Raw genomic sequence first — 26,634 nt, forward strand, 5'->3', positions numbered from 1 at the left:
GCCAGACAGCTCTCACCTGGCATGTACAAATGCAGAGGAAGGCAAATTCTGAGTGAGAGAACTTATCATCTGAAGTACAGACAGTCCTACACAACAGACTTCTGCTGCAGACAAAAGCTCTGCATTGCAGAGGCAGAAGCAGAATTTGGCCCATATTTTCAAAAAGTTGTCGTTCTGCTCTTGGCTCATGCTTTATTATCTAAGAAAAACAAAAGTGTTCATGTAATTGCTCACTTTCCAGGTGACATTTGTTAATTATACATAGTATTTTTAAAACTTTGCCCACTGAATGGGCTTACAATCCTGTGCTTTCTCCTTCAACTAAAGAAGTTTTGAAGGAAAACAAGCGGGCTGAAACAGAAGATGTGCTGAACACCCCACACTCCTCTGGCACCGCTGGCGCTGGAGGGTCTTGGGTGGCATTGCCGAGGAGGAGCTGGGAGCAGGGTCCAGGCTGGCTCTGCATTCGTCAGAAAGCTGGTCTGTTATAATGCAATTACTGCAGGCTGATTGGATTCCTGCATTTTGCATCATGGCAAGATTACATAAAGAGTTATTATTTTCTTCATTAGGAATTGCTTTCATTGTCTAACTAATTTATTCTATGCGAGCATGGTTTGCCAGGGTCTTCAGGGAGCACCATCCACAAAGGCCCAAGAGCCCCATCATCCCTCCATGGGGACAGCAGCACTGCTGAAGCTGCAGTCCTGTGCTGAGGCCTTACCACCACTGCCTTGTCTGATCTATGCACAGTATAGTTAAATCCTACATGTGATTGTGATTATACAAGCACTCCAAGTAAGTTATACCTGGAAAAAACCTATTTTCATTGTATGTTGTTGGACTGTCCTTTGTTCAGCATGTGGCACAGCAGTGTCCCAGCTGTTTCCTAGGCACTTAGATCCTACAAATTAGAGCTAATGACACACTGGTACAGTTATTACAGAACCTACATGTAGGCAAGCCCAAAGCTCTTACTGAAAATTGCAGGCAAGCCACATCAACCTCCTGCAGGTCCTGTGATATTGTTCCTGATGTGCCTCCATGCTAACAGCACTCTCCCCAGCTGCTTTTGACACTCCTTCGTATTTATCTTTTTCCACTGCTGCAGCCAGACCTGTTATTTTGTCTTTTTAGAATTAATTTTACTGCTGTCATTTCCTGCCCTTTCTTGTTACAGTATCCTGAGGCACTGAAAGTCCCCAGTGACTGATATCTAAAATGCAAAAACAATGAAAACAACATTTGCCCTGGCTCAGTCATTCTCTGCCACTTCTAATGGCAAAAAAACTTCATGCCAGTTCACATGCTGATAAAGTTCTGTCTCCAATGGGATACTTGATTTTCCTTTTCATTGCATCGTGTCAATATATTTCCAGCACGGTCTATAGTGTTAATTAGTGTCATTTCAAAAGCCTGTTCAAACTGGCAGCATTGTTCTGATTCAGCAGGCCTTGGGGATCAAAATGGCTGGCCAGCCAGATGTACTAGAAATGTGGTTATTTTAAGTTACAAAGATAGTCTAATTCTTTTTTTTCGAGAGAGGTCTGAATAATAGAGAAGCATTTCTTAATGCTTCACTGAGAGCAGTGCTTCTTAAACACAAGGATTATTGGGCTAATCTTGCAGACTGGGGAACAAGGTGCAGGGAGGTGATGGAGGTTGTATGATCATAATTTCCCTGTCTCCCTCCTCTGATGTGAAACACTGGGCAATTTGGCAGATGGATTTCCTGAAATCCCACCTAATCCTACCTAATTTCCCCTCCTGCTTTCAGAGCAGCCTTCCATACACTCAATTTCTAGTTAGATTGCATCTGAAGGCTGGAAATTCATTGGAGCCATGAAGAGTGTTTCTTCTGACTTTGGTAGGTAGTATCTGAACCGTCCAGAAAAAGCTCAGCAAACCTTTGATGTCTTGTTCTCTGTTCTTCTGGGAATGCTTACCAGGGAACAATAGTTTGGCAGACAGGATCCTAGACTTAAACACTGAAGATTTAGACTGAAATGTTGTCACAGCCAGACTCCAAATGCCTTTAAGGCAAAATAGCTGTGCTTCAGTTTCTTCTCTGTGAACAGAGATAATTATTCCCTGCTGCACAGAACGTGTAAGAATAAAATCCATCACTGATTTTATACACTTTAAAAAGCACAACAGGGCAGGCACTAAAATAGACCAGATTCATTTATGTTTGGTGAAAGTTTAATTGCACAGCACTGGTAACGCCCAAGAGCATGTCTAAGTAGTAGCATAACTGCATCAGTGTTGAGGATGAAGTATGTTTTCCAGTGTAGAGAGAATGGGAAACAAAAGAAGAAAGGGGGAAAAAAACCTTGTATAGAAAGAAAAGAGGAAAAAGGAGAAATGAAAGCAGAGAATAGATTGGAAATGGGAGATGAAGTGATGTACTTCCTAAGCTGGGCAGGGCAAAATTCAAATATTTTAAAATAGAAATGTATCAATTTGACGTATCAAATTTCATGATTCTTGCACAGATCTTCCAGCTGCCTTCTGAATTTAGATGAAACAAGGTTGCCAGACTGATGTCCTGAGATAATTTTCATTTTATTGGAGAAATTACAGAAAGAAGCTACACACCCTTCCTGCTGCTGCGCTATGAACAAGTGTCCCGAGATGCGGGTGTTCCTGCTGCTGGGAAGCACTGACAGCCCAAGGCAGAAGCCCAAGGCTGTTCAGGCACAGCCAGAGATGCGACTATAACCTGCAGGTTTGTCTGGAATTATACATTGCTCTCTGTAGCTGGTATTTTGTAGCTCTTAATTATTCTTTCATCTTTTTGCATTACGAAGACCCGTAGAGTACATGGGTTGCTAAGGAATGGTTACTGCATCAGCACGGGCATCGCCGGCAGGGACAAAGTCATTATCTCGCTCTGCTCAGCGTTTGTGAGGCCACATCTGGAATACGGTGTTCGGTTTTGGTCCCAGTTACACAGAAAAGATGTGGGGAGGGTCCAGAGAAGGGCCACAAAGATGATCATAGGGCTGGGAAGCTGCCATGTGAGGGAAGGTTGAGAGGACTGGGCTTGTTGAGCCTTGAGAAAAGGCAGCTTGGGGAGACTCATCACTATGTTCCAGTATTTAAAGGGCGGTTACAAGGAAGATGGAAACTTGCTTTTTACAAGGAGTCCCATGGAAAAGAGAAGCGGTAATGGGTACAATTTATTCCTGGGGACATTCCGATTGGACACAAGAGGGGAATTTTTCACCCTGGGAACAATCAGCTATTAGAATAATCTCCCCAGGGAAGTGGTGGACTGCCCTACATTGGACACTTTTGGTCCCTTCCAGCATGATATTCTGTGATTACTAGCACATCCATGGATGTTTCACTGCCTCTCTCCTTCAAGCCAGAGTAAGAACAATGATACTTTTGAGTAAAAAAAAAAATAAAAAAAAAAATAAAAAAAAAAAATAAAGACATCTCTTGCAACACACAGGGTGTGGTACATTTTGTGACTAACGTGTTTTCAGCCAGGGCACTAACAACCTAGCCATGTGGAAACCAGGCAGCCCTGGCGCTCCAGACCCGCGACATGACCCGAGCGGCGCTAACGAGGACGCGCCAATCACGGTGCCGACTACACACAAAGCGCGCGGGCTCCGAGCGGCCGGGCAGCACGTGCCCCGCCCCGCCTCATCTCCGGCCGCCGCGGGGCGGGGCGACTGCGACGGCGGGAGCGGCGGGGCCTCCGTCTCTCCCCTCCGAGCGCCGGGTCTCCGTCTGCAGCCGCCCTGGGGCCTCGAGTGAGGAGCCAGCCCAGCCTGGCGGGGACGCCCGGGCGCGAGCGCTGCCCTGAGGGAGGGAAGGGGCTCGGGGCGGCGGGAACGGGCAGCGGGGGGCTGGAGTTCGGGGCTGGGCCCCGGCTGGAGGCTGCGGGGTGGGGGCGCTTAGTTTTGTCCTGAGTTAATTAAAACAGCTCAGTCGTGAAAGCTCTTTGCTGGTTGAGTTGGTTGCAGTGTCAATTTGAAGACAGTTTCATTTGCAATCTCATTTAAGTTGATTTCTCCGGTGTAATGTAGCAAGAGGGTATTTTTATATTTAAAATAATTATATTGAGGGTTAGCATTTGGAAAGCAGGTGCCAAGAGTTCATTTTGGCAGAGCCTGGCCCAGTCGTTTCCCCTTAGGGAGCGGCTCTGGTGCTGGTCCAGGGGCTTTGGGCCTTTGGCCGAGGTTGAGCTCCCGGCCATGAGGAGCCCATGGGAGCAGCTCATCCTTCAGCACAGGGGCGGTTCAGCCCAGAGTAAGTTCTCCAGAGAGACAGGTCGCCCGTGAGCCCAGCAAGCTTGACATGCAGGTTGTGACAGCTGCTCCTCTGTGCTCTCCTCTCATGAAGGGCTTTTTGTTGCTTGTTTTTAGTCTGGAGCGTTTGTTGTTGAGTTCTTCATGCAGGAAGTATTCTACTTTTTGCTGTGCGAATTAAAGAAACAGTAGAGAATTAACCTTCCAAAACTGATGCTTAAGTATGACTGCAGAACGTGACTTAAAAATATTTCAATATTTAATTTGTGTGCCTGCCTGAATTAATCATTAAATTCATGCTTTTGTAGTTACCTGGCCTACAGCCGCATTTCATCACACAGCCTCCTTTCGTCATACTCTGATGTGAACATTTACATGATGGCAGAACCACTTCACTTGAAGAACAAAGGTAATAATGTTGTAGATGAAGGTTAAAGCAGCAGAATCACAGGTGCCAACTTCCTGTTGTAAAGCTCTGTTTTGACGCTGAATTTCTGACATATCGATCAAAAAAATCAGTATTTTGTGAACAAACAATACAGGGTGTTTTTTGCCAGTTGTAGAAATAGTACAGAAAGTTTCAACTGCAGTACAAGTGCAATGCAAGAGAGACTTTGCCCACAGCTTGACAAAAGTATCTTGATTTTGTTCTTCCATAATTGTGTATATGCTCGATTACTGATACACATTTTAAGTATGAATATGGCTTATAAATACAGCCAACTCCTAATTACCTAAATTCATGTGGGCTTGAATGCGTTGGATGATTGAAAAAAAACAGGCTAGTTGGGGTACTAGGGAAGTTGGTGCAGATCCGTGCAGTGGGAGTTGGAGTTCCTTTAGCGATGTTTCTTGCCTTCATCAGTGATATCCGATGGATACTCCCTTTTACTCCAAATGAGGGGGGAAGGAAAAAACCCAGACTTCATTCTGAGAGATCTGAGGTAGCTTGGTATGCAGTCATCCTCAGACTGGCATGTTCATGGAATTTTATGTTAGGGGAGAGTTTTAGTTTAGGCAAAGTTTACGAGATCAACTTGCTTCCAGGTGGGGGAAAAAGGCCATGTAAGCTTTATGTTGGCTTGGTGAAAAACTTGGGCTAATAAGCCTGCTGAACTGGAACAAGCTTAGAATGGTGTATGTAATCTACAACTGAACCAATTTTTTTGTAGGTAAATGAGTCACTCACTTATAAAAACATAGTTCCTAGAATAATGGTATGCATACTTAGCTGATTTTTTGTCTTGTAAGAGTTGTTTGATATAAGCCTTGTGGTCTTTCCAGTGAGCTTATTAAGGTATCTGTTGGAAAGTTAAAATCTCTTGTTTCAGAGTATTTTGTTTCTGAACACCTGTTGATGTGACAAAACTATGCATAAGTGTAAAAATAGACCACATGTTTAACAGTATTGAAAAAACTTGTAAAATTGCCTCTTCTGAATTTCTGCCCTATGGATATTGGAAATTATGTAAACTTTTTTTTTCTTCCTACTGAACAATTGAAACAAGTTTGTGGATGGAGGACATTAGGACTGCTATCAAGTGATAACCACAGAGCAGTGAAACTGGTGCTTTAATAATTCCACTGATGATAGGTTTGAATAAATGTAATATCAAGAGCGATAAGAAGTGACTTCCAGAGTGTGTCATGATCCTAGCACCTCCATTTGCTCAAATGTGGTAGCAAAATAGTAGGAACAGAGAACAGCTTTCTTATTTTCCTGCAAATGCTCCATAACACAGGCATGCATTAACACTGTTAATCAGATCCCTTTGCAAATACTTCTGCTTCTAGGAAGTTCCACGGAAGGTGTAACTATTAGAGGGAACTTGCTGTTGACAGCTGCAGCTGATAAAGGAAATACCGTGAGTTATTGCACTTTATGATTGCCCCAAATATTCTGAGCATTTCTAGATAGCAGAAATGATCAGCCTATATTGCTCTTTCTAGAACTTTGAAATTTTGACTTTTTTGGGATGGGGGCAGGACGGCGGTCACATTTTTGTACATTAGAATATTTCAAAACAATGGGCAGCTTCTTTCTGGTAAGAATCACCTAAAATTTTTATTCCACAGGTGTCACATTCTGATTTGATTCATGAGAAGCCAAAGAACTTGAAATATTCCTCTGAAAATGTTTTCTCTATTAGCTGTGATAAAAGTCTTTTTAATTCATTAGTATCACGCCCTCAAACGAGGACTTGCCATCATTGTGGTCTGTTTGGTAAGTGCCGGTTGTCCTGTAGTCTGTGATGCAGTAGTATATTTATTGGTGAAACCAGATAAGGAGGTTTGCTTAGAAGTGTCTTAAAATGAATGTGCATTTTTATCTCTCAGATGCAAATATAGTGACTGTTCAGAAGACACTTGGAGGTTTGGAACGGATAAACAGAAGAGAGCATCTCCTTAATCAAAAATGTTTGGTCCTTTCTTTGTCCTTCTTAAATACAGAAGGAATTCGGGACATCTGGGGCAGTAATGTCTGATAGCTACATGTGAAGACAAGTACCTATTTGTTATGTGCTTAGAACTGTAGTGGAACCACCTTATAAAGCAGTTATTAAGTAATACATGGAGTCTGCATCTTAACAGCTGTTGTCTCTTCTGATATAGGTGTTTCTCTCACTTTTTTTTTAAGGATCCCTCAGGTGTTCACAGTGCAAGCAAATATACTACTGCTCTGCAGACTGTCAGAAGAAAGACTGGCGAGCACATAGTGTTGTATGTGAGCCAGTTAAACAGAAGTAAGTTTGTTAAAAGTTCTGCCAAATAATCTTTACAGAAGGACAATTTCCCTCCTAATACAACTTTAATGACCCCGTAAAGGCACTGTTACAGTAAAAAGTGTTGCTTGTTCTTAGGTTAGTACTAAATTGTTTCATACTTGTCAGAAAACTCATCTCTGCTGCTTTAAAAGCGTGACTGGAAAGATATTGTTGAAGTTCTTAAGGCATTCTGTAACGTGATTTAAGGCAAAAGCAAAGTTTTTACTTGTGTCAGAACTGTGTGAGCATGCAGTAAGCATATTGCTTAATTGCATGCCTTTGTTATTGCCACTGATGATATGGTGAAGGGAGGAGAAATGAGACTGTGCTTTCCAGCAGTAGAATGCCCAATGGGTTGCATTTAACAGGCGCTAAAGAGGCACCGTTTGAATCCAACTGTAGCCTCAGTGAACTTCATAGATATTTTATCTTTGAACACAGCTACAATTACAAGAAGTTGTCTCAGCAAGGCCGTTCTCGAGCTGCTCATTATTGCTTTGGACGTGCCAGTTTAAATGCTCAAGAGATCAGTCCCTAATGTGTTTCGATTAAAGTAAGCACCGTTAGGTTATGACACAGTACAAATGACTGGCTGGCTTTGGAACAGTTTAGGGGAGCGATCTGAGCATTAGAGCTGACAATCTCTAGCAAGGAGTGATAGTCTCAGTTCAGTGAATCTGCAACCAGGTGTTTGTAGTCAAAGTTCACAAGAGATTTTTTTTTTTTCCATAAGTTTTGCTGCAGCAACTGAACAGGGGTGGTATCAGGGATAATCTGACATATATCTGGATATTCATTATGTATTCAATTGAAATAGCAACGTTTCTGTTTGTTTGTTTTTGATTTTGTAGTTCTTGAGGCTTTCTTTGGATTACAGCATTAGCAGAACTCCACAACAACTGTAGGAGATTTCTTCTCCATTTGAATAAAATTTAATATTTTTTTTTGTTGTTGATGGCGTGAGGAAAAACGCACCAGATTTTTCGTGACAGGGAACTAATATTTGCCATTCTACATTTTCCTAAAGGCAGAATAAGGGTTGACAAAAACCACATACTGTGAACACAGCCTTTTTGTTTTATTTGCAAGTAGGGGTTACAAATCCTACTTGTCTGTCTTTGATTCTTTAAAATTAACATGTTTTTCTTTGATTACAGTGTAAGTAATAACGGTGGAGGCATGTTACCTGCTAAAACTGAGACAGGAGTTTGTCTTAAGGTATAGAATGTGATTTTCACTGTCTTAAATGGATCTGTTGTGAGCTTATTGCAATATGCTTACTTTGACCTGTACAGGAAAGGAATGAGTTCCAGATATCATTTACTCCTTGTAGAAAGATCAGTGCTTCCAGTCAAAAGTGACTGGGAGAAACATTTAAAAATATGTTACTTGTAGAGCCCTTGGCAATACCAGCAGACAACTTGTGCTTTGTTTAATCTTTTTCAGAAAAGTTTTCCCAAAATTAAGACATATGTGATGTTGCTAGAGAAATATTTTAGGAAGAAAACTCCTTTGTCATACACTTCTTTGCGCTTTCTCATTCATCTGTTTAAATTTTTGAAGGAATTCAGAAAGGAAGCTTCATTTTGGGTCATGGGACTTCTGTTAGTTCATCCTGATAACTTTCTGCTGTCCATGCTTGTGACTGTGTTCTAGTAAAACTGATCAGCTGATAGTGAGTGACTTTCAGACCAAGAGGTTGTACAAGATGAATACATAATTTGTAGCAAATTTATTTTGAAATAATAGAAGGTTTTGGTTTTCCCTCATTCATCTAAATCTCGAACAAGTAAGTCCTTGGAAGTAAGAAAGCTTACATTGCATATTGAACAATCAAATGTGTTTTGCTGTTGTAATGTGAGATATGTTTTTATGGAAAATGCAGGATCTTTGGAAGTAAATTAATTTAGCATTTGTAACAATAATCTCAGTCACTGTGCATTAGCTGCAGTATGTTGGTCCAACTGTAAGATGTTTTCCCTAACAATGTGTAAAAGATTTTTTTCTAATGTTATTAGGGTGTTGATGCATTAGGCAGGTCACACTAAATGTTTAGACTTCAAATGGCTGCCTACAGTTCAAGCAGTAGTTATAATCTGCTCTGTGGTGTTAAGACTACGAGGAAGCAGGTGGAATTCAGTTCTGCTTATATGTGGGAGTATCATAAGCAAGAAATACAGCTGAATTATCCTGTAAAATAGGTGTGAAAGGAGGAGGTGAATGTGTGAGACCTCAGCAATTGTTTTGCATTGTCTGTTTGGTATATCTGTGATAATGTTTTAAGTTATTTTCAAGAGTAATACAACATCTGTAGACATCTTATTGAAAGTCAACAAAAGCACTTTTTAACATGCCACTTTAAATGATAAAAAGTTATTTTTTATTTGTTACTACAAGGATCTACAGCTGAACAACTCCAGTTTAAACATAACTTATAGCTGTTTTAATTAGGGTAATTCAACATCTGTGGATTCCCTCAAGACAAGAGAGCCCAGCAAGAAAATAATGCTTTCAGATCTCCAGACTCTAGGGATCAAAAAAGCTATGGAAGTACAGGTACTTTTATTATGGAAGAATCCTACAATGCTTTGTTAGGTTGCATTTGAAGCTTTGTTAAGTGTATATAGCTGCATGTCACCTCAGCTCTTTGTCTCATTTTGCTCACATGTAAAATTCTTTTATTTTTATAAAGATGAGTAAATGCAAGTGGAGGCAAGGGGAGTAAGTGAGGAACACTGTTTCTGGGAAGGTGAACATCACTGGTTTTATTCCCTGCAATTAGTTACTGCTAGGTTCAAAACAAAATAACATAATCAGATATAAGCTGAAATGCATTTATTGAAATGAATAGTGGTCCTGAATAATATACTGTAGGCTGTTCTGGTGTGTCATCTATGGCTTTTCTCTTTAGGGTACAGTAACAAAGTTCAAGAGTCCAAGTGAATTTTATATACAGATGAGTTCTCCAAAAGTTTTAGACCAGATCAGTAAACTATCTGTGAAACTGCAAGATTGTTACGCTAACACGGTTATTCAGGAGCAATATTTTGCTGTCAAAGGGGAAGTCTGCGTTGCAAGGTGTTCTTCGGATCAGGTAACATCTCATTGTCCATAAAATAACCATTCTATGTTGGGCTCTTCGTGTTTTGCATGTTTTGCTTTCATGTCTCTACCAGTGAAGGCTGCTAATTAGAGATCAGTTTATTGGGGTAGAATAGCAACTAATTTAATAACATCTGCAACTCAAATTGAAGGTACTGATTTTTATTATTTTTTCCCCCTCTAGAAACTTTACTTCTATGTGTCTATGTACTTGAGCCCCGTAGGTGCTTTTTGCGTTACTGTTGCTTGTAGCCTGTGTGTATTCTTAGCAAATTTAAACTACTGTAGTTAGATCAGTTTGGAATATGACTCTGCTTATTTAAGGAAGTTACTCTTCATTTCTTCCCTGACTTCTTGGGTGGCATTTCTATAGCCACATCTAGTTTCTGTTTCCCTTCCCATCCCTTTTCTGTATTTCGTCCCATTTTCCTCCTTTGTTGTTAGCAGAGTCTTGATCTACTGTGTGGTAGCCAATATCCATAGGAGTATAATTTTATCTTCGCAACAGTCAACACTACAGTGAGTTGTGTTCATTTCTGTCACTTCAGAATTGATCAGTGCCTTGGATAAACAAATCTGATGAAGTAAAGCAACACGTGTTGTGTTCTTACCAAGATTATAATTTATTCCTACACAGACCTGGAATAGAGCCCTGGTAAAAGATGTGGATATGTTGCAAAAGAAAGCACAAGTATTCTATATCGATTATGGAAATGAAGAAAATATTCCACTCTCCTGGATTAAAGCGCTGCACAAAGACATTGACCTGTTGTTTCCTCCATGTGTGAGTTCTGTTTTCCTAACAGTAGCTGTGTTTTAAATGAATAGTTCTGAAATGAGTCTAACTCCTGTCTCTGTAACTGTAATTATCACAGTATTTTGTGTTCAGTGAAAGTGATGCGTAAAATCTGCTATACTGCACTAAGGTTCACCTTCTGAAATCTTCACTTACTAACCCAGCATAAACAGTAGGAGAATCGGAGGAAATGTGGCTTACAGTTTGAACTTAATTTCCTAATTCTTAACTCTTGCGAAGAAGTTAATTGAATTGATAGTGCTTCAAATTCCAACAGCAGCTTTAACTTTTCTATGCAAGATGATATTTTTGAGAGCCTTGAGTTGCTTTTTCTAAAGGGCAAACAACCCCCTATCCTTTCTTGTTCTAATTATAATTCTTTTCAGGCCATTAAGTGTTCCTTTGCTAAATATGATCCAAAAGAAAAAGGATGGAATGAAGGCATTGCCAGCTTTTCTTCCCAGCTCATGGGAAAGCATTGTTCAGTAACTGTTGTTGACATATTACAGGAGGAAATGATGTTGAGTTTTGCTGTAGATGTTCTTCTAGATTTTGGTAAGTACTTGGTAGTGTGAGGGGGGGGAAAAATATAGTTGATAAGGCTTTCATGTTCACTTTCCTTCCCCTCTACCCTTGCCCAATACCTTTAAAAGAGGAGAGTTTTTTTCTTTATTGGTCTTCCCTCTTGTCACTGTCACGACCTGCCCCTTGATTGGTTTGTTTTTTGTGGGTGTTTTGGTTGGTTGGTTTTGGGGGTTTTGGTTTGGTTTGGGTTTGTTTGATTGTTGTTGTTGTTGTTTTACTTTGATTTCATTCTTCTATGTAGAGGTCATTTTAAAATGCCTGTACCTGAAATATCTTTATATGTTTGACCTTAAATTTTAGTAAGGTTACTTTTCCAGTAGAATTGTAACAAATTCAGTGTTTTCTGGATTATCTTGTTTATTTTTCTGTTTTAATAGAGGCATGATAATGTGGGACCACAGTGTTCTTTTTATCTCATGCATTTTTAACTCTTTAAAAATGATCATATCAATTTCTAGTTCCACTCAGAATTTTGCAGCTTTTGTTCTATTTCATATGTGCTCACTAAACAAATATCCCACAGAAAGTGCAACCACTAGATATTGTTGCATCTAGTTGGAGATCTCCGAGCACATTTCTATTTCTAACTTAGCGAGCATCAGTGGATAGAGGTGAGCAGAGCACTTGACCTCTGAGGAGTCTGAATTTAGATCTTCAGCTGGGCTGAGAGTGCTGGCTTTGATTGTGTGCTTGTTGTCATGATTTGGAGGGCTATTTTGTTTGTTTGTTGGTGTTTTGTTGTTTTTTGTTTTGTTTTTCCTGTCTGCAGAGAAAGGATGATACAGTGCTAAGAGCATATTTTCATTGATTTGCAACCCACAGAAATTTTGAATGGAGTGATAGTTGATCCTCTTGGCTTGCAAAAATCCCTGATGTGCAGGAAGCTTATCTTCGTGTCATAGTCCCTGCAATCTGTAACATGATGGTTCACCTTAGACCTGTGTAAATTCAACTGTTTGAGGGTTGTGCTGGGCATATTTCACATTTGGTTGCTTTACAGCACACTAATGGCAAAGCAATATAACTTGTCAGCCTCTTGAAGAGAAGATCACAAAAATGTTGCTGCATTCATGAAAGCTTGCATGCATCTATTCCATGACCTTATAAGCAACTTAAACATCTGCATTCAGGTTTTCAGTTGAAAATAATTATATTTAAAGCTTGAAATAATGCTTCATATATCAGAAATGGTATATGTAACAGCTAAGAAACCCAAGATTTCTTTGTAAATCTTGGTAACTCATGGCATACTCATAAGGATGTAAGTTGTGAATCCTTGTGTGAAAAGCTGCAATTAGTTTTTCAGCCAACAGTCCTCAGTGGGTACGAGTAAATGTTGGTTGTTACTGCTTTGCTCATTTTATTTAGTCAAACAGTCTTGAAGTTGTGAACGTCTTCAGAAAACTCAAGTAGCTGAGTTACTCTGAAACTGCTTTTACTTTGCATTCTAAGTATATTAAGTGCTCAACAAATAAGTAGAGCATCCTCACCTTTTGATAGGGGTATAGGTCAGGCTCAGAAGGTGGTTCTGAAATAAAATTAAATGATGACTATCCTACATGGTAAATTGTTTTCTTTTTTTACATCTGTATTTTAGGAGACTGCCTAGATAAAGTACCTTTGGAAATGAGGTCTTATTTGACTCCAGGAGGTAATGCAAAAGGAACAGACTGTCTGAGAGGTAAGCAAGCAAATCAAACTTCTTACTAAGAGACAGAAAAAAGTTGGGGAATTTTAAGTGCTCTCATGTTGTATGGTATTCTGAAAGTAGTAAGTACTCTGGCTGCCCACTGGCATTGCCTCCTATTTAAAATACTGGCTAGTGGAGCTTCCCTCAGTTCACTACTGACAGTAGAACATATGCTTGTAATAGTCTGAAGTACTTGTCTAGTGGTTATTATATGAGCATTAATTTCATATAACAGGAGACTTCAACATCCAAAGAGTCAGGAATAAGAAAAACAAACAAAACTGCTTTAGCATGTTTTAATTTAATTTAGTGCAGTTTTAATCCTGGCTGGTAAGGTTGCACATTTCAAAGTCAGCTTTTGATCAGCAACCTCTTTTTTAAAATTTATTTTTTATATGTACAGTGTCAGAAAACCATTGTAAGGGAAGTAAAGAAAAAATACCTGAAGACGAAGAATTTCTTCACTGTGCTAACTCAGTTGCCGATTGTATCTCCTTGTGTATCGGAGATGTATTCTCTGGTGTTGTTTCCTGCATTGAAAATCCAGAAAACTTCTTCTGTCAGCAGATGCACAATGCCCGTAAGTGACATGTTGAAAGCGGGATGTAAGAAACTTGGTCTGGCATTTTTCTCTTCAGCAGGGGCTGGAGGGAGCTGTTGCTCATCTTGTAGTTTCACCCAAAATGATGAATCCTGGTAGCAATTGGCCATGCCTCGGTTGGTTACAAGCCATAGTGGTGTAGAGGATGTTTTGGGCAGTTCTAGCTGTTAATATCGCTCACTAACCTGTAAGGTGATCATTTGTGGGCGGTTTGAGGAGCGCAGAGTAGAAAGATGGTGTGGCATGGATTTTAGCAATCTGAAGTCAATTTGTACCACGAATATTTAATGTTAAATATGTTCTCTCTCCTGTTCCAGAAATGTGACTTTGTAATTGCTATGTTTATTCCTTTGATGCCTTGTTGCTTTAACCGTGGAGGGAAACATTTTCTCATAGACTGGGTGCGTGGACAGAGCTTCTTTGTTACGTAGTATGGGGAGAATATCTGAATATGAGAAGGCTGGATTAATAGTGCCCAAACCCTGCTTCGGTGTGTTCTGGTACAGTAAAACAGAAGACCGTAAGTAACGTGACAGTGGGCCAGAGTGCCAGGCTGCAGGGACTTCTGGTGTGTCTCCAACAGTGGCAATAAACAGATGTTTGGGAGGAGGAACAGCAGAGTAAGTTTGTAGGATGTGTCCTCACAGTGCTGCCTGAGCCAGTGGGTATTTTGGGGGCTAAAAAGGCTTTGGCAGCTGGATGTGATCTGGTGAATCTCCTACAGTGGATTTCTCTTCTGTGTACTTGTGCAGCCTTTAAATTCATAGCGTAGCGTGTCCTTCGGCAAGAAGTGACACTCGACACCTGCCTGTTGTTTGAAGAGCTGTCTTCTTGGTTTCTTTCCCGCATTCCTTCACTAGCTTGGTTTCAGTTCCTGCTGGCTTCAGTTGTTTCTGTGTTAAATAAGTCTGTGACTGGTTATCCCTGTCCTCTTCTCCACTGGGATTCCTTAGACTCCAGGGAGAACTCTCTTCAGTCTTACTGATTGAAGAGTCCTAGTTTCATTGCTGTTTTGGTATTATGTTAAACATTATGTGAAATAATCTCCATTATACTACAAGATGTTCTTCCGAGCTTTGAACTTAAGATTTTTGTGCTTTTGTAATAATTAAATGATGGCGTATGCTCCAAAACCTATGTGTTTTAACATCAGGTAAACTTGCTGAGCTTCAAGTATCTCTCAATGAACATTGTGGCAAATTTCCCAGTAGTTCAGCTTTCCATCCTGCTGCTGGAAATGTGTGCTGTGCCCAGTTCACAGGTAAAAATGGAGTGAAAATATGGCTGTTAATTTATGTAGCTTTATAAACTGGTTTGGTTTTTGTAATAATTATATTTAGAAATGTTTAATATAGAGTTTATATTATTCATGTCTGGTTTTAGCTGTTGGTAACATTTGTAGTGATTTTTAAAAATAAGTGTTAATAGCTAATGATGACAACTATAAAATACTAGTTTAAAAAAATACCATAACGTGGTCGCTTCATTTAGCAGAGTCTTTAACACTGGGTTTGTTTTTGTATAAAGGAGCTTTTTAAGAAATCATGAAGAAATTTTGTATTTATATAGATAGATATAGATATAGATAGCGCCTGGCTAGGGAGAGCTATCAGCTCAGTACCTCAGATGTCTTGGTAAACTTGAGTAAGCCTGTATTTCTATTTCTCAAATATTTTAATTGAATTAAAATACTTAAATTACTAGATCTGTTGTGTGGCCTTTGAATTGCATGTCATTGTGGTCAGCTGAAATACTGTTTGCTGTTTGTTTAAATGTATTGAGCTTAAGCACTACATGCACATAGTGTCAATTTTTTGTTGCAGTATGTATTTGTGAGGCGGGGGTTCTTTACAGAAAGAATGAGTTTGCAATGTGCAACTCATGCAAGAAGTGATGGTAGTAGATGTTGCATTCATAAGGATTTTTTAAAGGTTAGTGTGAACTGTAATGCTGGTGGTGTCTGTTGAGATTTACATTGTATTTCTATATTGGTCTAACCAAAAAAATCATTCTATTCTCAGAAGTTAAAAGCAGTACAATGAATATCTGTATCTTCCTTTCTAGAAGACAATCTTTGGTATCGTGCTGCGGTTACAGAATATGTTTCTGAAGATTCTGTTTTGGTGAGCTATATAGATTATGGCAATTACGAAGTTCTTCCTGTAACTAGACTTCGTCCTATAATTCCAAGATTAATGGGCTTGCCAGCTCAAGCCATAAGATGTGCCTTGGCAGGTATGAAATGATAAGCTGTTTTAAACTGCATAGGGGCAATATAAGTGGAGTTAGATAATGATCACACCTTTAGTATCTTATATTGAAATGTGGGGAGGATGGCGATAACAGTAGGCATTATTTCCAGAATTTCCAGATTTCTTGTTTGTTGGGCCGTATCTACAAAACATGACAAATCTTTCCTAAAGTACCTGGTGACCTGCAGTTGTATGTTTGGAAAACATGTTTATATTAACACACCTGTTTAGGTTTTGTATGTGCTTTTTTTTTTTTTTTCCTAAGCAAAATGCAGTCATCTACTGAGGTGTGGAATTCTTAAATCTGTTGTGGTTCTAACACTGCAGTAAAATTTCATTTTTTATCTTGAAATTCAGAACTGTATCTGTCCCACTCCTTTGGGGCAAATCTAGTGAAACTACTAGTAGACCATTATTTATTAAATCCAAGTACTACAAAAGTAACTCGTCCCCACTCCTCCTCATGCTTGTAACAAGATTCCAAACTCAATTATTTAGACTATGAACTTTGTAGTACTGATGCTTAATCTTCTGTTGTAAGCAGTGTTACTATACTTTTCCACATATTGTTGAGACTTGGACTGTCCTGACAACCTTTCCATACTATCTGACTCTTTTAGGTGTAAAGCCATCTTTAGGAACCTGGACCTCAAAACTTATGTCTTTTATGAATCAACTGGTGAAAGACAAAGTGTTCACAGTAAAAGTAGTGGATAAAGACAGTTATAGGTGTGTGGTGGAGCTTGTAGATGCATCAGTTACTCCAGTAATAAATCTATCTAGCTGTCTCATAGAGAAAGGCTGTGAAGCTGAGGAACCAAGGGTGGCCTTGCCAACAATCGGAATGAGTGATGTTAAGAAAGCAAACGGTGAGTACGAGCATGTCCTGCTGAATTGGCGTTATTTACCTCTACTGGAGTGGGTACACAGAACGCAAGTTCTTAACTGGTAAGAACTTTCCAGTCTGGCTCATGAACTCTAATCTTCGCAGCTCTGAAGTTCAGCCGTGGCAACTTTGCCATGAGGAAATTGTGTGTGTGTTTGTGTGTGTGTATGTATATATATGTGTATGCATACATAACAACAAAGTTGCAATTTTTGGAAGACCATACTAATATTTCAGTTTCTCTGGTTAGAAGTGTTACAATTTCCAGGCAAAGCAGGATATGACTATTTAGTACCTGCTTGTTCTTGTGCCCTTGTCTTTTAGCTCAAGTAGTAATTCATCCTCATTGTTTTATGTTTTACACCTAAGCCCTCACACAGAAAAGGCCATTTAGTTATAATCTTGAAGCTGTAAAGGCTACTGCAGTCAAACAAATTTTCTAGGACCTTTGAATTTAGTGACCAAAGATTCAATTTGAGAGATTCGCAAATTCTATGTCAGATTTCTCTGTGTTGTGGGGAGATTTCTAGCTTCTCTCATATGAAGCATGTTAAGCCCCTCTTTTCTATCCCGTGTCTGGTAAAACTGTTCTCCTCTAATCCATTTGTACTGAAAACTGGGGGAAGTCTTCTTGTCAAGGCTCTGTCCAAATACCTTAATTTTGATGTTCCTCACTAGATGGCTCATGGCCAGGACATGGTTATTCTTTATCTTTGTTCATAAGGATAAGGAATCCTGTATAAAATTCAAATCAACAGTAACTTTCATGGTTGTATCCAAACACATTCTGGTCTATGGCCATCATCCCGGACCTGTTTTGTACTTCTTAAGTTTCTTGGTTGCTTCTCAACTCTTTTTAATTTCTTGCATGGAGTGGGAGCTTTTGTGTAGAGGTTCTAAACAGATTATCAACTTTTGTCTCACGTGTTTTAAAACTTCTGCTTTTATATTGGAATTTCAACAGATACATTTCTCTGTTGACTTGCAAAATACATTTTCATTAACTTGTTTGTTTTACTTAAACTTAGTGATTAAATCTGCAACTGCTGGATCCAGCATGCTGTAACAGTAGGTCTTAGATAACTTGCCAAAAATTAAGAAACCGTGTATTTTTTGGTTTAGAGAACTAATCGGAAAAATAATGAACTTCTTTCAGATATTAGAGTATAATATACAGTGCAAATTTCTGCAACCAGTCTTTCTATTGATCTTTTTGTTGCTTCTCCTTCTTAGACCATTTCCAGTACTCTCACTGACAGCTGTTTGCCTGTTCTTTCCTCTCTAGAGGACACAACAAACAAAAGAATTTGCAAGTGGAGTAAATTAACTCTTAAACAAACAGTAGATGTTGTAGTGTGTACGCTGTACAATCCTGGAGAGTTCTACTGTCAGATTTCAAATAAGAGTGGTAAGTTTATTCAGGTTTTTCCTTTCTGCAAGTTTCTTTGCTTCCTGATTTGACATTTATTATAGTTGTAATGCATTACTGTTTCAAGTGAGCTTGGAGTGCCAAGGCTTATCTCTGAGTTTTTGTATCTAAGAACACAAGTGGAATGATGAAGGAATTGGATCATGGTATGTAGTGACTCTGAGACTGAAATCTGAAAATGTTGAAGGTAACCAATTGAATAAAACTTAATCTAAGAATGTAGAGAAAAGTGAAAAGAGCTACCATATAAAAACTTACAAAGATCCAAAAGAGATAAAATTACATGAAAATGAGAAAACAAAGCTTTTGAAACTTGACTTCCCCTCAATAAACTCAGGAAAATAATCACGTTCCTCTGCTGCATGTGTAAAGACTTCTGATAGCCGCTGCCTTTTTAACTTACTAGAAAACATGGTGAAATTCAGTGGCTGGAAGTGGAAGCTAAATGCATTCAGATTAAAAATATAGGGCAGATCTTAAAAAATGAGGGAAGTTTATTCCTTGACTTATCTAAGGATAGTATAGATTCTTCATGGCTTATCACCTTTAAAACATGATTGAATTCCTCTCTAAAAGTCCTTTTATAGAAAAGCCTAAAGGACTTGATATTTAAAAACAAACAAGTAAGCAGGGTGAGATCCCATGATCTGTCATGGCTGTAAAATACACTTTATATTTTGGAGTGAAGGCTGCTTGTTAGATTAGTGGGAAGAATTACTGGTCATTTTGCTGTGGTACTGAACTAATTTGTCAGTAAGTATCAGCTGTCTCACCTCTTCCTGCTAATAACACTGTCTAGTAAATTAAATAGCTAACTCAGTGTCAACAGGTGGTTTTTTTTTTACTTGAATTCTGAAATTCACAGAAAACTCACATAAAATCTTTTATAAGTGAACAGTATTGATAAAGTTCAGGTCAGTTTATTTTGTTGATCTCGTCCTTTTCTTTCTTTCTTTCTTTCTTTCTTCATAATTTTCAGAGTTACATGCTCTAACCTCACTTAACAAATCATTGTCTGAATACTGTCAGAAAACACCACCGAATAATTTTAAGCCTGAGAACGGAGAACCTTGCTGTGCGTTTTTCCCCAGTAAGTAACAGATCAAAATATTTTATTGTTTTTACAGTGAACATATGTGAACATAAAGAAAAAAAAAAAAAGAAGATAGCTGATAATTTGCCTTGGCAGAAGGTAGCAAAGAATTGGATTTATTTACTAAAAAATAAATGCTGGTAAACTTACTAAATGTGTGAAGTAATTACTTTTTCTTTAATTAGCTGATGGCAACTGGTACCGTGCTTTGGTGCAAAACGTTACTTCAGATGGAACTGTTAAAGTGTGTTTTGTGGACTATGGAAACGTTGAGGAAGTACCATTGGATAAAATACGGCAGATCTCATCCTCATTCCTAAAACTTCCGTTTCAAGGAATTAAATGCTGGCTCTCAGGTGGATCTTCATATGGATTCTTTCTCTTAAAAGACCTTTTGCATTTAGATACTTGCCGCTTTGGGGGAAGGAGATGATGACAGGGTGTACTTCACAGAGCACTGGTTTGCATTTTGTTGTTTTGTTTTTATAATAAATGTCAGTGTTGCTTCCAGCCTCTGGAAATTGTGGGAGCTGTTGTTTTAGCCTTGTGACAAAGCAGACTTGCATTTAACAGAAAAATGGTGGCTCTTCCCTGAGCTCCTGACTCTGCTTGTGGAACCACATGCATGGAGGTTACAGAATCACAGAACGGTTGGGGTTGGAGATCTAGTCTGACCCACCTGCTGAAGCAGGTTCACTTAGAGTAAATTGTATAGGGATGCGTCCACATTGCTTACGGATTTGCCAGTCAAAGGGAACTTGCTGTTTAGTTCTGCTTCATCTGTAGTGCTTACTAGCTTTTTGTTGCCACCTTGCTAGGAGTAAATGTGCTTTTGTGCAACTTAATAATTTCTTGAAAGTTTTGCAGGCAAAGGAGCTCATCTCTTTCTATGAAGGAAGTTGTCCTGTCTCTGTAGGGGTGTTTCATTTGATTCCTGCAGAGTTGGACACCATACTGCTGTTTCTTAGTCTTCTGCCAGTTCTCTGCCCCTTCATTTTCCACAGCAAATCACTCAAAATTCTACAGAATTATTCTTTCTAATGTAGTCTGCTTGTTTTAAAAATAAAAACTGGGGCAAAAGCAAAAAGCTCAAAACCACATTTTGTCAAGGTGTCTTCTACCGTGGTTTGTGTTGTTTTTTTTAAAACATTTTTTTTTCTGCTCCTTTGATAAAAAGGTTATATTAAACTAATTAATAAACAGCCTCAACAGTGTTGTTCTTGCTAAGGCACAAGGATTTACTTGGCAGAATAATGTAGAAAAAAAGCCTTGGGAGTCTTGAGCAAATGTGTTCTTTTAGAAGAAAGGAGGAAAAGGGAGACAAGTGAACGGGATGAAGTACAATGTGTATCGCTGAGGTAGTAAAAGTAGCTTTGGTATTTCAAGTAGTGCTTTAATTTTTTTTTTTTTAAAAAAGCTTTTTTTTTAAAGGAAAATATAATGCTGAAAACAGTTACTTATGGAGATGTTTCGAGCAGTTCTCCTACTTCCTAGGTATAAAGCCTGGTGACAGCAAATGGCTTCCAGAAGCCACAGCAAGATTTCACATGTACACTGCAGGGGTAAAGCTTCAAGCCAGAGTAACCTCCCTTTCCAGCAATGGCGCAGGTGTCGAGCTTATTGACAATTCCACAGGTCATCCAAAAGTGATCAATGAGATATTAACCTCTGAAAAATTGGCTGTGAAGGAAGTTCTAGAAGATACAAATAACTTTCCAAACACGTCTGTTGACAAAAAAGGTAATTAAATGAATGTTAACTTTCAGATTGAACAAGAATTTTCACTATTCCGGTCTGTAATCGTGATCTTGCTGTTTAACTATAGTTCACGTTAATAAACTTGCATAGTTTTGATTATGTTGTCAGCTTTTACAGTTAAACACAAGCTGCCCTGCAGGTGGCATTATAGACAAGAAGAGATGGATAAAAATCACTGGGTTTGTCTTAAATGAATTTTATTTGAGTATTTGATAGTAGAGTTAGAAATTTGCTATGACTTGAACTTTTCACATTTACTTTCCAACATCTTATTTTTCTGAGGCTTTTTATGGTTTCCCCTTCTTGAAGTAAAGACGTGCAGTTGTCTGTAAAATTCAAAAAGATACTCTGTAATAGTAACTTAAAATACTAATGTGCTTGGAGGAAAGCGCTACACTGCATTTTCTTGCTATTTCTATTAGAAACCTCATGTGGACACTGGAAGTCGATTGAATTTGCTATAGGTGAATCTGTATGCGTCTGTGTAACCGAAGTTGTAAGCCCCGACTTGTTCTATGCTGTACCAGCTCAAGTTAAAGGTAAGAAGAAGTGTTTACTGTTCTTAATACCAATAAGAAGTCCTGTTGCAAACTAGTTATTAAAATGTATGGCTATAGTGAACTGAATTTCATGGAAATGTAGCTCTGAGAGTAGAAAAATGTTAAAAAGTACAAAGGTGGGAGTGGGGGAGCTTAAGTGTGCTCTTCGTGATACCCAAATGTGGTTAGCTACCAAATGTCTTTTTTCTGTAGATCAAGAGAAGCTACATCAGCAGTTGGTTGAAATAGAAAGCTATTGCCAGTCTCATAAGACCAAGCCCTTCAGACCACAGCTGGGAGAAGCCTGTTGTGCCCTGTTTTCAGGCAAGGCGATTGTTCATTCTTACGTTTCCTTGACCAGTGTAAAACACGACTTTCATTTTTGCTTTAGAAAAAGGGAAAAAGAAAAACACAAAGGACTTTACTTACAGATCTCTTAATTCTGTTATAAAGGGTAGCTTGGCTGCATCTTTAGGGCAAAGAAACCACTGACACTTCAGGAGAGAAAATAAGGAATAGGATGTGCCCTGCAAAATCTATTGAGCTTTAAGAGGAAAGAACAGCTAATTACAGTTTAAGCTGAAATTTGTGCTGTCCTGAGTCACAGGGGCATGAAATTCATGGCAGAGCAATGGTGCACTTGCATCCATACAGACCTCCTTCTGGTTGGGGGTGCCTGGGTGGTGGTGGCGTTGCTTTGTGTGAGCGTGCAGTGGTGACACTGCCTGTGACAACTGATGGTTCTGCCTTGTTAGCCTGGCAAGCTGCCCACGCTGACTGAACTGCTGTTCAAGTTAAAAGTACTCCTTAACAGTGAGGGAACTTACTTTATTTTCTTAGTCTTTCATAAGAGGGGATTCTCTGCTGCTATATTAGTTCAATATTTTAAAAATAAACTAGCATTGACTCATAAATGTTGACTGCATGCGGATTGTTGCAGATCTGTTGAAGTACTGAAAGTGAATTTGGGTGCTAGACAACAGCTCATAGAAAACAGGATAGATGAATTAACAGAAGTACTAGCCAGACCACAAGAGTATGCTTAAGTGTTTGACACTTTAACTTCCACTTTTTTTGTTGGTTTTGGCTCTTCAGCATAATTGAGGAAAAAGGATTTTTTTTTTTTTTTTTTTTACTTTTTAATTTTGGTTGTATTTTGGGAGGGAATATGCATTGGAAAACAAGGGTAAGGAGCTACAAATACAGTCTGCGGACAGCCGTAAAACAGTTTTAAAATATTTTAGTAAAAATCTGTATAATTTGAGCAGAAGTCTGAAAGCAACACTTAAATCTTTATAAATATAGAAATCAGAAACTATTTGCTTATTCTAGGGGCTTGCTTCTTGTCAAGTAGCCTTTTGGATATACCAGCATATTTTTAAAAATCCTGGAAAACTATACAGATTCTTGTTCTCGGGATAAGCTGTGTTTGTAAGATAGTATTTCACGTGTGATTCTTCTTATCCCATTCTTTTCAGGTGATGGCCATTGGTACAGAGCTCTTGTTCTAAAACTTTCTGAGTCTCTAGTGCAAGTACTATATGCAGACTATGGGAAGACAGAAATTTTACCCTTTTCAAAGGTGCTGCCCATCACTGAATCCTACTTAAAGCTGCCTTTTCAGACAATTACATGTTCACTTGCAGGTAAACGCAAAAAACCACACACACAAAAACCAAAACGCAAACATACAAACAAAAACAAAACCAAAAAAACTAAACACACACACCAAAAAGCCAAAACCAAACCAAAAATACTGAACCAACAAATCAAAGATCCACACCCCTCCAAAAACCCTGACTGGTTGTTTTCCTGAACATTATAAATCTGTATCTGTCCTGACGAGTGTTCGTTTCTTAATACTGACAAACAACATGATGATCTGCTAAAATGGTGTCCTAGTTAATACTGCAAAAGCTGTTTTAGAAAGTATGTTTTTAATCATTTATCTGCAGAATAAGCTATTTATATTAGGAAAATTTAAAATAATATTTTGTAAAACAGTGATAGTACTATTTGTAAGGTTCAAGTCATATCATAAAGGAATTATTTATAGAACAAACTTGATTGTACTCTATTTTTTTGCAGGAATAGAGAAAGCTGAGTGGTCTCCATTGTTATTGGACAAGTTAAAAGAACTGTTATTGAATCAATATGTTACAATTACAGTGAAAGGGATTAACGGAAATGTCAATTCAGTAACAGTGGAAAAACTTAATGAAAATGGTTGTCTGAATGTAGCTCACAAACTGGTAATGGAAGGTTTGGCCAAATCCTGCAGGGCTGAAAGCTTTAGTACTGAACATCAAGGTACTTACTTTCACTTAATTACTTCTTAACGTAAAATTAATTTGAAGACGTATGCGCATGTGGCATGCCTAAGTGACTTTCCTTCCAAAAATCTTAGAGAATTCCACACATCACTTCTTTAATTAGGGAAGCAGTGGCTGTGTGTATTTTACTCATTCACTTGCTTTATTTATTGTAGGTGATGGAGGTGAGACCAAATGCTGCTGCACAGAATTAAAAATGCAAGTAAGATTCAGTCAAAGCACTATGCAAAATTTTTGTTTCCAGAATTTAAAAGAAACACTTCGTGGGAAGCAAATGGAGTAGGGAGATAGTAGCTAACTGAAACATTGAAGATACGCAAAGTGAATATCCCAGTGCTTCTCAGTTTGTTTTATATGTGGTAATAATTAGAGCACCCTGAAGCTTCATTAGCCTGTGTATGCAGGCTCAGGATTGTTACTGTTGTTTGTTATAGTTATATATAGGTATATAGGTATATATATATATAGGTAGTTGTGATGTTTTGCATTAAGTGTGTAATTTGGAGAAAGGGCAGCTGGATTTTTTTTCAGTAATATGGCTGTGCTTTGCTGTGGATGCAACTTGGCACACAGCTGCACACGTAAGGAGTTCCTTATCAATGTGCATTTTGGGTAGCAGAGATTAATATTAGTATGTGCCACGGTTTCAGTCACAGAGCAAGGGCTGGCATTGAGTTCAGTAGAACGCTGGAATTTGTAAGTGTTTGCCAGTTGAAAGTTTGGGATTTTTCTTTTGAAAAAAAAAAAAAAAGTCACTTACAGATATGGCATATTCCTGTAATTTTTGAAAGCTTTCTGGTTTTAAGTTTTCTAATTTATTTTTACTTAGACTATTTATGAAAAGTTAGAACTTTACTAAAAGTAACTTAAAGTATACTAGAAAAGATGCATCAGCCTTTCTCAAAGTGAGGGTCTTTGTCAGAAGAATGACCAAAATTTTTAATTTTAAAGACAGAAACACCTTTCAAGGGTGGTTCAGGCTGACTCCTCTCCAAAAACATGCACTATGCTATTTTGGAGGTAGGAAAAGAGCATTTCTGTTCAAGGTCATTTAGACCTTGGCTGCTTCAGGGTAGGTGTAGTTACCAGGAGTTAGTGGCAGAAAGGCGGGAAAACTGTGCTGTCCCTCAGTGTAATTGATTCATCTGTCGCACTGTGGGCTGTTGAACCTTCTTTGCCCTTCCCCTCCCTATCTCTTTGATTTTACAGCTTGACCTACCTTATGTCTTCTAACTTCAGCTTGGTCACTGTCTGTTTTCTGTTATTCTTCCTTACTTGGGTAAGTTTGGTTCACTGTCTCATGGCAGACAAAGAGAAGACAGAAGATTGCAATATACCTGAAAATACCAGGAAATAGACATGTGTGAATAACCAAATATAAGATCCTGATCTCAGTCCTAATCAGAATATTTCATCAGTTTGGTTTGAGAAAGCTGCTGCTTCAGGAAAAAAAAGGGAGGGGAGGGTAGGGAGCAGGGGGAAGTCAGCTACAATTGTGCTGGCTTTTTCCCCTTCAGAAGATTTTACAGCAAGGAACTGTGTATTCATTGAACTAATATGGAATTTAGCTGAGCTTGTAGGTTTAGGATCTACCCCAATATGAAATCAGCAATTAAAAAATAAAAGGATTCTACATGTCTAATTCTGTCTGCTTATTCCACAGCTTAAAAAGCATGAACAGATCCTACTCTTCCTTTTAAACAAGTATGGGAATCCAGATGGATTTGCTGAAATGAAAAACCTCTTGGAGCACTAAGTCTCTGACACGTGCCGTTTCATTTCTACGTATACCAGGTTGCTGCAGTTCCTTTTTTGGAAGAGCAAGTGTATTCATCAGCTTAAAAAATAGTTGCTTTGTAGAAATTCTGCTGTTTAAGTACATGTATTTATTTGTATGCTTGGATTGTTCTGAAATCCGTATGTAACTTGAAGGATTTCAAAGCTGCAGGCTAAAATTTATGTTCTGTTTTTGTTTTATACCACCATGTGCTGCTAAGTTTTTTTTGCTTTTATTTTGCTGTTGAATGCACATAACTTAACGGGATGGCTGTTGCATTGTGAGTCTGTTCTACAAACTTATATTTGAAATGATTGTAAAGTTTACTTCAACTTTGGTACCCTTGCTTTTACGCGAAAAACTGTATCTGACCTGGATTAGTCTGCTTTCAACTTGAGTCCAACTTCAGACCAGGAATTAAGATTGTTCTTCATAGATTTGGTTTAAGTATCAGTAAAGGCTGAATCTTGTCTTGAACTGCATATAGGTAGTTCTGTCTAAAATCAATAAACATTTACATGTTTATTAACTAACATGGTGTGTAATATGCATCTGTGAATATCATTTTGAAGTAACTGTATGACAGCTGTTTTGCCTGTAGCTGCGTTGTCAGGATTTCTACCCCATCAAGTTTTTTCACATCATAATAGAAAAGTCCTATTCTGGGATATGACAAAAATACTGACTCAAATTAACGGATTTTCAGTATTTCTCTAAAACGTAGTTGATACCTGATTGTCATTTCTGACTAATCCAGTGGCGA

General features: G+C 38.5%; 1 protein-coding gene across 1 annotated transcript; it reads left to right on the forward strand.

Annotated features, from left to right (window-relative positions):
• Positions 1-3,516: 3,516 nt before the first annotated feature.
• TDRD1 (tudor domain containing 1) lies at positions 3,517-26,634 on the forward strand (the record flags this gene model as incomplete). Its single annotated transcript, XM_082054202.1, has 25 exons — positions 3,517-3,767; positions 4,574-4,674; positions 6,060-6,130; positions 6,342-6,489; positions 6,904-7,009; positions 8,188-8,248; positions 9,482-9,586; positions 9,942-10,124; positions 10,770-10,916; positions 11,315-11,483; positions 13,111-13,194; positions 13,607-13,783; positions 14,958-15,065; positions 15,869-16,039; positions 16,677-16,925; positions 18,228-18,350; positions 19,351-19,461; positions 19,650-19,820; positions 21,100-21,204; positions 21,645-21,761; positions 21,975-22,085; positions 23,240-23,407; positions 23,850-24,071; positions 24,250-24,296; positions 25,758-26,634. 25 exons carry the CDS (start codon positions 3,517-3,519, stop codon positions 25,848-25,850), a joined length of 3,399 nt encoding a protein of 1,132 aa, XP_081910328.1. The 3' UTR covers positions 25,851-26,634.

This window comes from Streptopelia decaocto, assembly GCF_964273445.1.
Source record: "Streptopelia decaocto genome assembly, chromosome: 5".
NCBI lineage: Eukaryota > Metazoa > Chordata > Aves > Columbiformes > Columbidae > Streptopelia > Streptopelia decaocto.